The sequence below is a fragment of the Gopherus flavomarginatus genome, chromosome 3, assembly GCF_025201925.1.
Source record: "Gopherus flavomarginatus isolate rGopFla2 chromosome 3, rGopFla2.mat.asm, whole genome shotgun sequence".
In the NCBI taxonomy this organism is placed as follows: Eukaryota; Metazoa; Chordata; order Testudines; family Testudinidae; genus Gopherus; species Gopherus flavomarginatus.
In genome coordinates, this window is record NC_066619.1 from 214,549,265 (window position 1) to 214,567,984 (window position 18,720).

The 18,720-nt window shown below is 38.6% G+C and overlaps 1 protein-coding gene and 1 long non-coding RNA gene across 5 annotated transcripts in view; one reads left to right on the forward strand and one right to left on the reverse strand.

Moving 5' to 3' along the window:
* GALNTL6 (polypeptide N-acetylgalactosaminyltransferase like 6) overlaps positions 1-18,720 on the forward strand; it is a 980,583-nt gene that overhangs the window by 370,168 nt on the left and 591,695 nt on the right. For all 4 annotated transcript variants that reach the window (XM_050945337.1, XM_050945338.1, XM_050945339.1 and 1 more), the window contains exon 3: positions 8,040-8,148. In XM_050945337.1, coding sequence (XP_050801294.1) covers positions 8,040-8,148 — 109 coding nt within the window. The remainder of the gene's footprint in view (positions 1-8,039; positions 8,149-18,720) is intronic.
* The window catches only part of LOC127047290 (uncharacterized), a 500,875-nt gene that overhangs the window by 312,393 nt on the left and 169,762 nt on the right, over positions 1-18,720 (reverse strand). The window lies entirely within an intron of this gene.

An 18,720-nucleotide genomic window follows, 5' to 3' on the forward strand; every position in this document is an offset into this window, starting at 1 on the left:
CTAAGCACATTAGTAGTCATATTGAAGTCAATAGGTCTATGAATGTATATAAGTGTGTACCAGATCAGGCTTAAAATACTAATTTATAAGCACTCATGGCTCATAAATTTCACTATAGATAGGTTAAAACAAAACAAGCCTTATATCATTAATTCCCAAGCTAATACTCATGCTCATTAATATTCAGGGTAGCTAGCAGGATCACATGTTCTTGATTTATAAAATAAGAACACCAACATAGAATAGCTACGTACAGACTTCAGAATGTGCTGAAAACATTCATTGACATGCACATTAGAGTATTTCAGTTACACATTGACAAAGAATGCCACATTATTTTTGTACTTTTTGAGGAGTCAATTATCCATTTAAGATGACAGCAGAGGACTCTCAACCCCTTGAGATGAGAATTAAAAGCCCAACTTCTGTAAACAGGCCTCAATGGTGAACAGACCTTCCCTCCCACCTTCTGTGCCTCCAAGTATGGACTGACTTCAGTGGGAGTGCTGGATGCCAGTCAGCACTCTTAAAAATCAGGCCATTTACTTGGGTGTCTAAGTATTGGCCTAACTTAACATTAGGCACCCATTTAAAACATACAAAACAAAACAAAAAAAAAACGTGATCTCTGTGCTACAGATCTGGCTGTCTGCTCCCTTTCAGCCAGCCACTAAGCTGCTGTGAGGGGAATCCAAGCCTTTTTAAAGCCTGAAAAGAGTCCAGCCACAGCCCCAATATCAAGGTCCCTAGACAACGGGAGTACAAACTTATAGTTTAAGGGTATATGGACACTTAAAGCACTATAGTGGCACTGCTGCAGCACTTCAATGTAGATACTACCTACCCTGGCAGAGGGATTCTCCTATCTGTATAGGTAATCCACTTCCCTGGTGGGTTGTAGCTAGGTTGACGGAAGAATTCTTCCATTGATCTAGTCCTGTTTCCACTGAAGTAGTAGCTTCCTTTACAAATTGGTTCATATTACATTGTGATATTTTCAGCTCTTGAATTAAGAGTTAGAATTCCTGCTTATAAAAGGCAAGGTGGCATTGTTCATTTTCTGAAAAAGCTAGTCAAATACATGTATACTATTTTAAAGACTCTTGCTTGAATGATAAATCATTTTAAAAGGGATTTTGTGTGTGGGAGGGGGAGATCTGATCACTTTTAGTCTAGGCTTTGAACTGATCAGTGGTTTAAAATTAACAGTTTGTTCTTACTCTCCATTTTTCTTCTCTTTTGTGCTTTGCTGTGCTGTTTGACTTTCCCTGATTCCACTTTAGCCATCAAGTTATGGTTGAGATGTCGTTGTATTTATCTTCGGCAGTAATACAAAATCACAGTTCCATAGTAGGAACTAGTATGCAGAAATCCCTGTGCTACTTCTGGGCAGGTGTCTTGCCCTACAGCGTTTAAAAGAAGGTGTTATGGAAACTGGTGATGTTACTTATTTATTTGTTTGGCATCTGAAAAGGCCTAGTTGAAAAGGACAGAGTGAAAACAGAGACTGGCAAGGCAGATAACATTAACTTTTGAAATCGCACTGATCCTTCTTTAGAATTGCTTATGGTATCATATTAGTGATGGGCAATTCCTTCCTTCATTGGTGTGTATATATTTTCATAAGTCCTCTTAAAATCTATGAATATCTTTCCTAGGGAATGGGGAAGGGAAAATGACTTCAAGGCATTTTGGGGTCTATCTAGTCCTCAGAATGAGGTAGAGTACCCTTACTTGAACTGCCCCAGTTTCCTAGGAACTGTGGGCAGATGATGATAGCCATAGCCTAGACCCTCTTCCCAGCATTTGGCCATTTCCCCCCTCATACACACTAGGAGCCACAAGTGCACGTGTGTGAAGGGAGGGGTGCGTGGATCCATTCTGCTAGCTCTCTGCCACGTGGGAGAACTTCATGCCGAACTACAGATGGAGCAGAAAATCAGATCCCAACTCTTAACTGGAGGTTCTGTTTGCAGGCTGAGGACACGGCCGGTTCCAGGCTCATGTTTCTTCCCTCTTGTTAATATTTACTGTCTGTTGACAATTCACCGTTTTAGTGATAACAGAAGCAAAATCAACATTTAAACACCTCAGCATCCTTAATGTCCTCTGTTAGCTTTCCCTTCCCACTAAGTAGAGGATATACACTTTCCTTTCTTTCTCCTGCTCCTGTTTATAGAACCTCTTTTTACTGCCTTTATATGTCCCTTGCTAGGTGTAAGCCATTTTGTGCCTTAGCCTTCCTGATTTTGTCCCTACGTGTTTGTACTCATATCACAATTCAGAGCAAGTGCACCTGTATTCCTCCTCTGTGATCCCTTGAAAGTACCCACCGGAGGCTCCCAGTTCCTCAGCCTTCACCATTCTTGGATAGAGGCCAATGTCTCTTTCACTCTTGATCTACACACATGCTAATAAGCTTATCAGAGTTCACACTCTTTCCCCCCGCCATACCCTGGCAAACTCCAACAGGGATTCCTGTGGGAGAAGGTCTTTAAAATCCCACCATGAGTTTTTCTGTGGTTACAAATTCATAACAGTCTTAGCTCAGAACTAGAACAACCATGAATAGTGCAATTATACAGCTTGTGCTTTTGATCTTGGCCTCATGCAACATGTGAGCACCAGACAAAGGCCCACTCTTCAGGGTGTACCTTCCAAAGGCTAGGTTTTTAAATAACTGGGGATGGAGAATTTGTATTCACCTCTCCCTAAATATTGCCCAGGAAATAGTTCACATGTATTGTCCTAAAAGGCTATTCTTGTTGCCACATTCTTCAGTACAGTTCTTTGATCATTCATACCCATAATAACCTTTGCATTTAATACAATGGACTTCAAGGATACTCCAACTTAATTCATTAAGATTTTCCAAGAATATTTCAGGAAACTACTAATCTGTCACATGAACCTTGGCAAATTGTCCATGTTTCTTTTTTGTAGGATACATTTTTTTATTTTTGTTTTAAAGAGCTGTTGGAGCAATACTGACCTCTTAGAATTTTTCCTGGACATGAGATTAAAAGTCAATTTTCATCAGTCTTACACACAAATTAATAGATTATGATTTTAACTGGCCTCTTTTAAAAATAAAAGAAGTGAAATCCAGGAAATGGTTTTAAAATGGTTTTAAAAACTTGTTAAGCAGTATAGAAACAACAAAAGAAAAGGCTTTCTTCAGCTGTTGAAAAGGGAAGTCTTGGAGATGTCTACAGTCCTTCAATGCAAGTTTTCACAGCCATAGATTCTGCCTTATTGCAAAATTCCTTCACTTCCTTTCCACAGAATTTGGCTCTGAAATAGTACAAAATTGCAAAAACCTTGCTTCATGTTCATAAGCAAAACACGGGTGGGAGGGAAGGGGTGTGCACACGTACATTTCATTGAATCTAATCCCTTAATAAGTTTTGTTAGAGAAATTATGCTATCCAAACGCAACTGTTAAGAAATGGCTTACAAGATCATTGTATTTCATTCTCCTCTAGAATGATTGAGGGCATGTAAGATAAAGCCTCAAAAATCACCATGGTATATTTTTCACTCCTTAACTATATTTACTTGATATAAGGGAGGTGAGGGATCTACACACACACATTCTAATTATTCTTTTGATACTATCAACTGTGTGTGTATATGTGTATATATGTATATGTGTGTATATTATATATATTATAGTGAGGTTTTGTTTTCCTTTCCTGTTAGATATTTTTAAAGGGTCACCTAGGCCTATCAAAAATCCAGAAGAGGACTTCAGATGGATATAGACTAAGTACCATATTTACTCATGCATTAGATTAATGAGCTGGGGCTCCAGCTAGCTTGTTACATTGTATTTGGATTTATATCTACTCTTTTTCCTAAATTAATTTTAGTGAATGTATTTATTAAACTATGTTGTGGTTGCAAGAAAGATTCTTAGTACATTAGAATTGTAAATACTATCAAGTAAAGTAAATAGAAAATAATTAACAAAAGTATGTCTAAATGCAAGTTAGCTGTAGGCTGCAACACTAACTGCTTTCCATGTGGTTTGATCTTATTTAAATGTTGTTCAATGAGCGACAATGATCCCAGGTGTAGGGTTTCACAGGAAGGTATGATCATGGAGGGCAGAGTTGTACGTAATTTTGTTAGGGTAGTATACAGCATGGACTCCCACGTTCTTTTGAAAATGTGCTTTTAAATTCTTAGTTCAACACTCATGGACTATAAACTGAATCAGTCACGTGGAATTATTAGAATTCATATCAGTGAGTTCAGTGCTCGAGCAGGAACATTTTCATCTACAGAAGTGACAGTTTATCAAGCAATAATTTTTGTTCAGTAGTTTTCTCAGTTGTTAACCTAATACAGAGAACATTGGTTAACAAGTAGAAACTGTCTCTTACCAGAACACTAGAATCTATTATTTTGGTGAAAATACTAACATAAACAAACCTCCTCTCTATCAAATTGCTCCTGGCAGTCATCAAAAATCAGTTGCAATGTGAATTTTATGTGAACGAGCAAATGGTTTCTATAGAAGGAAGGTCTGCAATGAATTTCACAAGCCTCCTTAAGAGTAGAGAACATATATGTGGAAGGGTATGGATTCTAAATAAACATCTTGGGTTTTGTTTTTGCTAAAAATAGTTTAAACACTACCTCTAGCTCTGTAGTTTCTAAGAATATGCATTTTTTTTTTATTAAAAGATAATGGAATGACTGCTTTTCTGACCTCGGTAATACAGACTGGATTGCATTTCCAGTGATAGGCTTGTAAGTTACTTGTCCCTACTGTAAGAATTAAGCAATGACCTATATTAGGTCATCTTAGAATTTAAAATTGTCATGATAGAAATGTGAATATAGTAATTAATTACTTCTGTGGCAGAGATTTTCCTTTCCCTCCTCTGACTCAGTTTTCAGTCTAGTAATAGGTACTCTTGGGACAGTTACAACTACTGCAGTATTTAGAGATACTTGATTACTCTATGAATTTGAATATTAGTTTCCTGTCATCAGAAAAAACAGTATTTCAAACAATCAAGGAAAATCAAATAAGCATGACTGACAGATCTAAATCTGATTGCCAAAATGTTTATGCACATTTCTGGCATAAAAACAAAGCAATCAAACATCACTGAGCTAATGCATGCAGCTGCCTTACTTTTTTTTTCCTTCCACTCCCCCACCCCCCATTGCATGTAATAAGCTGGATGTATTTTAGTCTTGTACTGCAAAACCATTGAGTATCACCCATGTTTGCGCTGCTAGTAACACTAACTGTCTACATCCTTAATGGAAGAGGACTGAGTCCTGTTTTCATTCAGTTCATATACTTTAAATATATGAGATTAATGACCATTTTTAGTGCAATATAAGATTTTAGAGTGGTCACAGTGTTGTTCAGTGGAATGCTGATCAAATGTTGCTTCCCTAGGGTTGCCTTTCAAGCAAATCTTTGTTTCCATTGATACACACTTGAAAACATTTGTAAGATGCATAACTATGAATATGCTTTCCATTTTGCATAACTTTTTGGCTTGAAGCTGCAATTAACAGAACAGACCCACTTTTTACATTCAATTTAAGTGGCAGTTTTCATATCCGCTAGATAGCAGTAAACACGTATAATATCCCACCTTGCTTGCGTTTCCATGTCTACATAATTTCTAAGCAAGTTTTCTTAAATTAAGGGTTTGGAAAAAATCTTCAGTGACATTTGAAATTACCTTTTCAGTGCTATACAGTCTGTCAGATTTGGATTTTATTTCTTGTCTACTACTTTTATTTAATGATACTTTATCTTTTCATTTTTAAGAGCCTTTTCCAAAAAGAGAGTCACAGACAAAAAAATCTTTTACTGTTGGAGGCAGGTAAAATATATTGTGGAAGCAGGACTCAAAATTGGCTTGTGCATGTTGGCACCATTTATCTGTACCACTTCCATACTTATTACCTGCAAGAGAACCTTGACAAAGTGGCAGGGAACATTGCTTGGGCTAATTTCCACATCATGAGGAAATGTGCTGACTGGTGTTCTGTTCTCTCTGACTGTGTTTAGGCAGAGAGCATGAGAACTGTTGACCGTTCTGTTCCCTCAGGCAGAGGGGTATAGCTGAGTCTAAGTAATCTGAGGGCAGGGGAGGGAGGTAAGGTGGAAATTTGGCTTGTAACTGGAAGTGGAAAGGGCCGTATAGAAATTCCAGCTCCATTATCCAAGGAAGAGAGGATAGGGAGTATGTTATGGTTCAATGGGTAGGAGATAGCATAGTGGACAAGGCAGTATGGTCCAGAGGTTAAGGTGCAGGACAGTAATCTTATGATTAGATTTTATATAGCCCCTGTGGAAATTGTCATGCGTGATCTACCTATTCCAGATGAGACCTGTCTCTGGGGGCTTGTCTCCACTTACCGAGGTATCGATGCACGGCAATTGAACCACTGGGGGTCAATTTTAGTGGGTCTAGTGAAGACCTGCTAAATCAACCGCCAATCGCTCTCCCACGGACCCTGGTATTCACCTTATGCTGCTCATTCCAGTGAAGTTGACAGGAGAGTTTCTCCCATAAACCCAGCACATTGTAGACACTGCAATAAGTTGACCTAAAGTACATCAACTCCAGCTATGTTATTCACGTAGCTAGACTTGTGTAACTTAAGTTGACTTAGCGCCATAGTGTAGACCTGCCCTGGGTGTGTCAGTTAGAAGTCAGGTCTAGTGGCCTCTTTCTGAAGATTTTGGAAGCATTTCCTGTCAGTTTACTGTTTGATCCTTTTAAAGCAAAAAAATTGTTTTACTATGTGGATGAAATAATATTTGAAACTGAAAAAAGGATCAAAGTTTGGTGTGCATGTGATTAAACATAGTGGAAATGTGCTGCTAACCAGTGTACGTTCTGAGACAAATTCTGCCTTTTAGCTATGTGACTCTGCAATCAATAGGAATAGCATGTTTGTAACCAATGGCACAATTGTGTCCTGTGGTGATGACTTAACTCAAACTATTCCTAATGACTATAAATTAAAAAATTATAGCATTTGCTACTGTTAAATGTATTGGCCCTGAAAGTGGGGCCGATTAACTGTGCTTGGGAAGGGTCCTGAGGCAGTGAGGTGGGAGTAAAGGAGACTTTATGCCACCTTTTTGAAGCTTCACAATTCTGAGGCTGGCCAACTGAACTTCAACATAAATTAAAGGAGTCCTAAATTGTTCTAATTTATAATACACCTAGCTTCCTGTGGTCCCAAGCGACTGGCCTGACAGCTGAGAATAGCCGTAGCATAGAAATATCCTTTCCCAAGAAACTGGGGCTGGACTATGTAAGGCCAATATGCTAGCAGTACTTCTTGCCCCTTCTCTGGTTCCCACTATACCAGGGCCAGATCTACTGGCTTTATCTGCCTTTTGCATTAGTGGAGCAAAGCAAAGGGGCTGGAATAGACCCAAGAATGTGATCCTTTTTTGTGTACCAATAGTTTGTGTTTAAGAGCCCCATTGAGGTGTGCTGAGCACTTACACCTTTGTGAGCAATGATTAAATTGCTGGACAGCTCTTGAGTTTAGAGGATTGGGAGAAGTTGTGTGTGTCCTGGGTGTTTTGTAAACTGCTCACTTTCAGTGAATCATCCTCCTTCCCTTTACAATACCCTCTTGCTATGAAAAATCCATGGGAGTGAGAAATACAAGATCGAAGCAGTGGTATAGTTTTAATGTTGTTGTGTGGCTATTAGTCATTTAGTCAAGAAAGAAATTATGTCGCTTTCTTGCTGAATTTTCAGGTCCAGCTAGACTTGATTTACTGCATGTGGAGTTCAATATGTGCCTTGTATTAGCCAAATACCTTGCAGACAAGAATGGCAAACTCAAAAATTAGTGCTACAAAATATTTAATCTCCTTTACAGTTGTATTGTTGTACAATACCTGGTACAGAATTAAACTTGTTAGAAACCAATTTTATATTAATTTTCAGTTGAAAGGATGCTGCAATTCCTATATTAGATCATAAATGCCTCTATGCTTTAATAATAAAAAAAATTATCCTCCTTTTCTACAGACATTTCCACTGGGCCTGGGAGATGGACAGCTCTATACTTGGACAGATGGCTTGAAAAGAAAGGACTGGCATAACTATGAAAGTATTCAGAAAGATGCTATGCGTACAGGTATGGTGCTCAGAATAAATGTAAACCTCTCACTTGTTTTTCCAATGAGGCATTTTTCCATTAGAGTATTTGCTGATGCTAGCTTTCTGATGTTTGCTCACATCTCACTGCACTATCTCATCAGGACATGAGATTTCAAGTTGAGATGTTCTACCAAGTAGAAACAAAACCTTGAATGGCAGAATAGGTAGGTGAAAAGAAAAACAAGTTTTACTAGCCCTTATATAGTAGTTGCATCTTTATCATGCTAGCTATAAGTGAAAATAATTTATTCTGTTCTTTTTTAAACCACTCTTGATATCGTAAGTAAATAGACTAGAAGCTATGGTTCCGCCCCCAACCCCCAAAAAAGAAAAAGATGCTTTACTTGAACTGTTCCAAAATCATTGTTGTTGGAAGGTCAGTTCTCACCCAGTATCAAGAACCTCAAGGTTATATTGGGCACAGATGAATCCAAATAAGTTCTAAGCCTACTAATATGTTGGTTAACACTAACCATACTCGTAGTCTTCATCTGTCTCATTTACTCTGGTCTTCAGATCACAAAGAGATCTAATAGTATGATAACGCTCTTCATATGGCTATATGTCACAAATGGAGGGGTAATGTCAGTGTTATTCCTTGAAGTGCTCCTCCCACTCATAAACACAGAAATATGCTTCAATTTACCACTCTTTTGTTGCTTTAATGTAAGTTATAACTACTCTATATGAAAGAGATTACATTAAAAGGAGTACTAGAATCACAGAAATTTAGGGCTGGATAGGTCCTCAAAGTAATGTCCTGCCTTATCATGGGAAGCTAGACCAAGTAAACCTAGTCCATCTCCAACAGGTGCTTTGTCAAACCTGTTCTTAAAAACCTCCAAAGACAGGGATTGCACAGATTCCCTTTGGAGGTTTATTCCAAAGCTTAACTACTCAGTGTTAGAAAGTTTTTGTCCTGATACCTTACCTAAATCTCCCTTGTTGCAGATTAAGCCATTACTACTTGCCCTACTTTCAGTGGACATGGAATATGGTTGATCAGCATTCTCTTTATAACAGCCCTTAACATATTTTGAAGTCTATCAAGTCTCACCGCTTTTCTCAAGACTAAATATGCCCAGTTTTTTTAACCTTTCCTCATAGGTCAGGTTTTTAAACATTTTTGTTACTCTCCTCTGGACAATCTCCAATTTGTTGACATGTTTCCTAAAGTCTTGTATACAGAATTAGACACAATACTCCAGCTGAGGCCTCACCAGTGCCAAGTGGAATGGAATAATTCCATTCCATGTCTTATGTACAACATTCTTGTTAATACACCCCAAAATATTAGACTATTTATTTATTTATTTTATTTTATTTTATTCATTTGGAATTATATCATGTTGATTCATGCAATTTGTGATCCTCTCCAACCCCAAGATACTTTTCAGCAGTAGTACCGCCTCACTAGTTATTCCCCATCTTGTAGTTATGCATTTGTTTTTTCTTTCCTAAGTATGTTACTTTGCACTTGTCTTTATTGAATATCATCTTGTTGATTTTAGATCAATTCTCCAATTTGTCAAGGTTTTGAATTCTAATCCTGTCCTCCAAAGTGCTTGCAATTCTTCCCAGTTTGGTGTCCTCTGCAAATTTTGAAATTTGATAAGCATTTTATCCAAGTCATCAATGAAAATATGTAATAATACCAGATCCAGGACTGACCCCTGTGGATCTCTATTAGATACAACATCCCAGTTTGAAAGTGAACCATTGATAATTAAGTACTCTGAGTACGGTCTGTCAACCAATTGTGCACCCACCTTATAGTAATTTCATCTAGGCAGCATTTCTCTAGTTGGCTTATAAGAGTGTCATGTAGGACTGTGACAAAAACCTTATTAAAATCGAGATCTCTTCCACTGCTTCCCCTATATCCACTAGGTCAGTAACCCTGTCAAAAAGTGAGGCGCAATAGTCAAATCCTGCCCATATCAGAACAGTGATTGAAAGTTGGTGTGCTGTGGCAGTTTGACTTCTGTGAAATGAGTTTTGTTTTCTGAATCAAGTTGCTAGTGTTCAGTGTCCACGACCCAGAAAGTACCGTTACAGTTTACTCTAATTGACAATGTTGTTAGGCTCAGTAACTGATCTTGCAAGGTTCTGAGCACTCTCACTGCAATCCAGTAAAGCATTTAAACATGCTTAATTTTATAATCCCACTGACTTTTTTTTAACAAGAGGAACACCGCTTCTAAAAAAATGTATCCTCTAATCTCCCCATGTATGTCTTGTGAATAGGAGTGGAACATGCAAAATTGTTACAGGAAAATATGCAATAGACTTATCAGGTTGGACAAGTGTTCATTCTCATCCAGTATTCAATCTCTGATAGTGACAGAGTACCAGATGCTTCAAAGAAAAGTGCAAAAAAATCAATGGAATTACAAGTATTTTTATTCTTGTGTGTTGGTGGGGCTGTGTCTTGCTGAGGAGTGTCATATGCTTGCTAACTGAGGTGGAAAAAAGTTTAACAAACTACTTGATATTTTGGCAGCATGTCACTGATCTGTTGGTGTATTATGACTAATTAGAATATTACCAATTCCTATCCAAGGCACTGGAGTTCTAAACTGTCTGTAAAGAACCATGCACAACTGTGGCATTGCATGAATACTAATAATCATAATAGTCTGTAGCATAATGTCAGCTGAGAAATTAGGAGAGACTGTAACGTAATTGTACCATCCAAGAGTCATCATCCTAATCTTCATGCTTAACTGTAGGAGAATGTCAGTAGCAGTTAAATAAAATTCTAAAATATTTTCTTATTGTCAATAATAATTAAAATATATTGATGTATTTATGGCTTTAGCTTCCTTGCTGTAGCAATCACTGCAAGATTTCTTAGACAGTCGACTTTGGCAGGCACTGTCTAAACAGTATTCATTATTATTCATTAGATTAAAATTAACTTTTAATGAAATCTTTCCTTTGACAGTCACAATATAATAAAGCAGGTGAAAAGTTGGAGTGCAAGAGACTCTGAATGCTTTCTGTTGGGACATACTGTATTATTTTTTCTTCTTACTACCAGAACAAAATTTATCTGAAATCTACTTCTGGTTAAAATTATCTAGGGAATAATCCTCTCAATCTGAAGACATGAAAATGGCAGCAATGAAAAGACTCCTCCTGAGATTTCAGAAATGTCAGTCACAACTCACTACATTGAAAAATATAAATGAAGTCTTTTTAAAATTCAGTTTCACTGTTTATCTCTAAAGCTCACAGTTTTCAAGGTACAGGGGATATTAATTTCATAAATCTAATTATGGAGAGATACTCGTCTAGCTGTGATTAAGGTTATTGTTACAAGTTTTGTTCTAAAGCCGAATTTTGACCCTCTCCTAGTTTCACTGAAGTAAAACCAATGTGCCTGTAATTATGCACTTGTAGCTCTCTATCCAGGAGGAAAATTGGGACAATTTGGGGTTAAATAGACAAAGCATTTGCAAGACATGACAGATGTATATCAATTTATATAAAATATTGTTGGTGTCATATCTTTTAAATGCTTTGGCCTATAAATTCTGAATTTGATTTGTTTCCTCAACAGGACTGCCCCTTTAAAATCAGTGGGGCCTCTGAGCTACTGGGGTCCATTTGTGGTGTGATTTGTTAGTCTCAAGGTCTAATAAACCATATTCCAAAGTCACATATGTGAGCAGGGATAATATCCAGGAAGGATACCGGTGTGGGATGGCTCTGAGTTGGAGGAAAAAGAGACAGGCTCTGATGTGATGAGGTGTTGATGAGCAGAGGACTATGGTGAGAACTGGGGTATATCTACCCAGTCTAAGCCCAGATCTACAGACTTGGGCTTGCACTACAGTGCTAAAATCAGCAGTGTAAACATTGCAGCCTGAACTGGAGGTGGGACCTAGGGAGGGAGATGAGTTTCAGAGCCTGACCTGCAGTGCAGGCTGCAATGTTTACACTGCTGCTTTTAGCGACAGAGCAAACCCAAGTCTGTAGACTTGCGATCTGAGACTCGCTGCCACGGGTTTTTAAATGCAGTATAGACATACCGTTAGTTGAGGGCTCCTGCAGAGATTGAGCCCCTCAGAAACTAACCTTTCTTCTTTGAGTGATTATCCACACAGATTCCACTCTTTTTGCACGCATGTGACCCATATGCATCACAAAACTGGATTCTTTTGGGGGTGTGCTTGCATTCTTGGTCCCCTTGTATCCACTCACTTGAAAGCATAAAGTGCAAAGCTGACCCAGCCATGCCTCCACTCCTCCTTATTACTTATAGCAGCAGACTTGAATCCCCTACAGTGTTGGCTTGCTCTTCCCATGATGCAGTTTATTTTTCCTTAGCCTTGTATCGAATCTGTAGTTTTTCTTTTTTTATACCAGCCAGCAAAGAAAAAAATATATAAAGGTAAGTCTGTTAGCCTAGAACCCAGCCCCACGTTCAAGGTATTGGCACGATAACGGAAGCAAAGTCACCAAGATTTAAGACCTGTCCTTCATGAAACATATCAACATCTATTAATGACTGCACTTTCAGTGTTTGCTTTCTCTTGGAGAAGGACATGTCCCAGAGTAGTGTTCAGTCTGTTGCTCTTTTCTAGACTACTCACTGTGAAGAGGAAGGCTACAAAAGGCCTCAGCCATTGGGTTAGTTTCTCTTGGTGCATCAGTGAGCAATTTGTTTCTTTGTCAGGTTTCCCTCCCATTCATTCTCCACTATGTTATATCAATAGAAAGGAGCTCCACCTCAAGGATGATCCCAAGTGTATGACACCATCCCTTATACTTGGCAGAAGCAGAAGAGTTGTCAGAGTTGATTTGTCTCAGGCTCATTCATCCAAGGGACATAAAAGCCCCAGTGAGGGCTCAGCTTAGGGTTTAGGATCCACTTAAATGGTTTTCCTTGCAGGATCAAGGCTATAGTTTGTGCAAATGCTTTGAGAATCTTTGGGGTGAAAGGTCTTATGTAAACAATAACCCACATCACTATTTATACTTGTATTCAACGTGGTCATTTAAAAACTTTAAGACAAACACACTTCTGTGAAACAGCAAAATGTCCCATTGATCTTGCCAGTGGACAGTTCCATTACAACCAGAATAATGCTGTTCTTGACCCAAAACTTCTTCCTGTACTGTACCTTAGAAAATGTATAGTTTTTTTTTAAGAAACTACACCTTTTTCTGCCTACAGTTCTCCATCTGTCATCAACTTAGAAGCTGATTCACAACACTTTTTGATCTTCTTTCTGCTAAAATTTATCTATAGCACCAACATTCAATAAAATATTAAGTAGAACTGCTGCTTTTCAAAGGTTCTAGAGTCAGGTTCTGAGGGTGTAGCAGAATGTGGCCCTTTTGGGAGAACAAGGAATCTAGTTTTGTTTCAGGTGACTACATGTATTTGAGTTGAGTATCAGTGTAATTGGAGAAAGTCCTGTCCTGGAAGTACAGAAATTGGTGTTGACAAATATCAGGCCAGCCATGACATTGAGCAGGCTTTTCCTTTGAGTCATATGTTGTTCATTTAGTGCTATATTTTGTGTATTTTTTCAGAGCTACTTTTCCTCTGGGGCTAGACCAGTTGTAGGTTTAACTTATTTCAAGCAGTGCACAAAGCAGAGTTCAACATAGCTAAGGCTTGGGCAATGATGCCCTGAATAAGCAAATGTCTTGGCCGCCTTGGTCCTAATTAAATGTGTTTTCATCAGCTGCCAGAGTTTTGACAATGCCAGAATAGCCAAATAATAACTTCTGATGCCTGGCTGTGCTGAGAGCTGTTGATTATCCAAGTGCAGTTGGAGAGTTAGTCCACATAAGTATCCTATTTAAATCAGACAGGAAAAGTATAATTCTGAAAGAATATGGTGTATGGTTCACCATTCTCATCATAGTGACTGAAATTTCTATCTGGCACATGACTTATAAATATAAACAGAACTGAAGGTAGTTTACCATATGGTATTCTTGGATCTCTAGTTGGCTCTGAATTTACAGGTAGCAGCAAATATCAAATGGCTTAAACTCTATGTGAAATGTTTATTTTTCCATATTGCTTCCCAGGTGTGGATATTAATGATTTTTTTAAAAAGCATATTTTTGTGTTCTCTTCCCATGATTAAGGCTATTATTTAGTCATGGATATTTTTAGTAAAAGTCATTGACAGGTCATGGGCAATAAATAAAAATTCATGCCCCCATAACCTGTCCCTGTCTTGGGGCACCTGCTGGGGGAGGGAGCCGCTACTGCGGGGGAGGGGAGGCAGCGGCACTGTCCACCACTGCCTGGGTGATCCCTGGGGCCAGCAGCGGCCGGTGTGGCTGGGTGTGGGCCACCTGAGCATCTGGCTGCAGAGCCGCTCCAGCAGCAACCGGTGTGGCTGTCCCCAAGGACACCTGAGCAGCTGGCCTTGGGGTCAGCCACATTGGCCACTGCAGAAGTCACGGTAAGTCATGGAATCCATAACTTCTGTGACAAGCACCATGATTTCTGGTGGTTCAGTGATATCTTTCTTAGGCATCCAGAAAGGAAGTTGCCGCCTTTCCTTTCAGAGACAAACCTTACTGTATTATCTGTGCCTTTTGTGAACCTGAGGTTAGATTACTAGAGTGTATTCTATAGTAGGCTGTCATCAATCCATTTGGAAGTTGGAGGTAGTGTGGAACATAAAGTCCTGCTTATTAATTGGAGTTTCTTGCAGAGCAATCGATCAACTTCCTGTTGAAGTTTAAGGTTTTGACTGTAGTCTTTGAATGGTGTGGGTGCCAGCTGTTTCAGAGACCACCTTTCTCTGGCACTGCAGTGATTGTGGCATTTGAGGTCATATAAAGCACTTAAGCTAAAAGCATTTCCTGGCACAATGAGGTGGGCTGGTGGCAGGGCATTCTCAGCAAGGGTTTGGAACTGGCTTTCTTCCCTCATCTCTTAGAACCTATATTGTTGGCCAGAAGGTAACTCATCTATTCTCCTTGGGTATTTCGTGGCAAGCCTAATTTATAGAAGACATGACTGAAGAGGTGGTAGAGATGAGGTTGTAAGGCAGTATTAGATTTTCTTCTTTTTCAAGATCGTTGGGTATGTCCTGGCTTTTTTTTTTTTAATGAGCTCCTATTTTATTGTAAAGTATTCTTGTAAATCTATCTAATTCAGTTTGTTAAAGCAGAAAGTATACAGTTAATTGCCCTTTAAGAGACATTCACTGGTTTAAATGATCCTGAAGACAACTTCCCCCTCTGCAAAAAGCAGTGGCACAATACTCCCTTTTATTTCCCAAACTTCAGTGAGCGTGCCTCCCTCCAGTATCTTGTTGCTTCACTCAGTGCTGCCCCCTTGACCATGGAATTGGGATACCTGGGTGGCCAGATGTATGTCTCACAGATACCTGTTCCTCTGAAGAGGTGCAACACCACTTGCCAAAAATTGTGCTCTAATTCACCTGTAGTGTTCTAGGAAGTAGGAGTGGAGCATGTGAAATGAATATATGACAATAGGAATTGGCAGATCATATTTATGTTCAGGGTAGACCAGGGTTCAGCAACCTTTCAGAAGTGATGTGCCGAGTCTTCATTTGTTCACTCTAATTTTAAGGTTTTGCATGCCAATAATACATTTTAACCTTTTTAGAAGATCTCTTTCTATAAGTCTATAATATATAACTAAACTATTGTTGTATGTAAAGTAAATAAGGTTTCAAAATGTTTAAGAAGCTTCATTTTAAATTAAATTAAAATGTAGAGCCCCCCGGACTGGTGGCCAGGACCCGGGCAATGTGAGTGCCACTGAAAATCAGCTCACGTGCTGCCTTTGGCACCCGTGCCATAGGTTGCCTGCCCCTGGGGTAGACCATCATGCTGCATTTGTACTAGCCCTCTGGCATTCAAGGAGTAAACTGTTGTTGGCCTTTAGTACCCTGTCCCAATTCTGGTCCCTGGAAAGAAACCCTTCTTCTGGTTCTGCTACAGGTGTTTCTCAGATCACCAGGGAGTAAATAACTAGGCTTGTGTGACAAGTATGAAACACTGTAGCTGGTTGACCTTGCCTGCATGAAGTGCTGGCAGCTCACAGACTAGCTAAGCAGTGCACAATAAGAATATTGGTCCAGATAACTAGGAGGGATGAGTCTGACCTGGTTGGGGAAACATTTCCCCCAATAACTTTTTTTTGCTGCTAAAGACTATAAAAGCAGCAGTGGCCAAGTAGCTAGTTACTGCTAGTGATCCAAGCCCTGGGCTGTGCAAAGGATGGAAGTTGAAAAACAATGTGTGTAAATGTTTGTTTTGACTAAAATATGGTGGCTATCAGAGTTCAGCCCTAGTGAAACTAGTATTATTTCATCCAGTTGTGCCAAGTACTTGTATTCAGAGAAAGGCATGGATCTCTGTTTTTGCACTTTAATACCTATAATTGAAATACCAGTGAACGGCATTAGAGGGAGTATGTTCAGAGATAAGTCAGTCCTGCTGATAAACCTAACAAAACATAAATAGCTTTGATAGACATTTTAACAGTTTCTAATTTTTTCCTGCCTAATTTTGTTGCCTTTTTGCTAAGCAATTCAGCAAAGCAGTCAAAAGATTACAATTGCTAAAAAAGGTTAATCAGAGAAACTGATTTTAGTGCAGCTGGTGTCATGACTTATTTCTGATAAGAAATCAGCATTAAGCTAAGAATAGTACCTATTAATTTAAACTCTTTTGGGAATTCAACTAAGAAACAGATGCCATGTCTTGATGAGGAACCTGTTTAATTTACATTAAAAAAAACAAACAGTGAAAGGCACAAAATGTGCAATGGCATAATTCTGTTCAGATGAGTAGTAAGCAGTATGCCACATCGGCATTTCTGAATCAAACTGGAAAGATAACTCTCTAAGTAGGGATGTTAATCTTCCTGTTAGCAAAATTCATCTTGTTTTTTACACTGATCCCAATCCTGCAAGATGTCATATGCCCCATGAAAGGGGCTGTGTATTCTTGTCTCCCATTAAAGTCAATGGCTATTGCAATTGCTAAGTACCTAATTTGCTTACCTAAATTCTCAATTTGACTCTGCCAAAAAAAATTGATTTTTACTATTTGATTTAGTGGAGTGGAGGAATGTGAAATTATATGAGGTGTATTAATAGGCAGGGCATGTATTGCCACCTATAATTAAGGTTTCTCAACACTTCCCTTTACAGATGCTGTTTTCAGTTGCTTATAACAATGGCATGGAAAATTTAAGTCCAAACAGTTTGTGTTTGGCAAATACCTCATAGTTGGTTGTTTTTTGAGGAGTTAATGAGAGCCTGTGAGCTCAATCAGCTCCTTCCTGTTATAACTGTGTGAAGGGTGTCCAGTCTGGAGGGAGAAGTTAGTCCTATTGGCCATAGTGTTGCACTGAAAGCTCATGTTCAGTTGATTGTCTAGCTCCACCCACAAATGTTTTTTGTAGTTTCCGCTTCCTGGGATAAAGTCCCCCATCCTCTAAGTGTGGCCTACATTCCTAGATACACACACTCACTCACTCTGTTTGCTGGCACCCAGCTTACCAAACAATCTATATTGCTCTGTATCACTGACCTATTCTTGTCATTTTTTACTACCCTCCCTACCCCTGATTTTGTGTGTTCTTGTTTTCCTCCAGGTCACTGATACATAGGGTTGCCAATTTTAGGTAAAAATACTCCTGGAGGATTCATCAAATAGCACAACCCTTAATTAAAGATAAATAATTCCTGGAGACTCCAGGAGAATCTTGGAGAGTTGGCAACGCTACCGATAAAACTGTTAAATAGAATAAGGCCAAGAACCACTCCCTGTGGGATGGCACTAGAAATACACCCTTTGCTGAACATTGTCCATTTACTATCAGTTAGCCAGTTTTTAATTCTTTTTCCCATGTGCCATCCGAGTCTACTGAGTCCTACCTCTTGTTAAGCCAAACAAGTTTGTTTACATTTATGGGAGATAATGCTTCCCGCTTCTTATTTACGCTACCTGAAAGTGAGAACAGGCATTCACATGGCACTGTTGTAGCCAGCATTGCAAGGTATGTACGTGCCACATATGCTAAACAGTCATATGTCCTTTCATGCTTCAATTCGTAGGTTCTAAAATTTTGCATTGTTTTGTTTTTGAATAGAGTTATGTAAAAAAAAATCTACATTTGTAAGTTACATTTTCACAATAGAGATTGCACTACAGTACTTGTAATGAGATGTATTGAAATACTATTATTTTAGAGTTCAAATATTTGTAATCAAATATAAAATGAACACTGTACTCTTTTGTTGTTGTGTTGCAATCGAAATTGATATATTTGAAAATGTAGAAAAACATCCAAAAATATTTTTTTAAAATGAGTATTCTAATTGTTTAGCAGTGTGATTAAAATGGCAATTAATCATGACTATTTTAATCTCGTGATTAATTGCAATTTTTTAATTGACAGCCTTAATATTTTCCTCTTACTGTAAACTGACCTCTGAGTAGAGTTATTGTGTTATGATTTTGAAATAAATCCGAGAGTCACCTCCTCCCAAAACCACTGACCAAGATTTAGTAATGGCCTGTCACA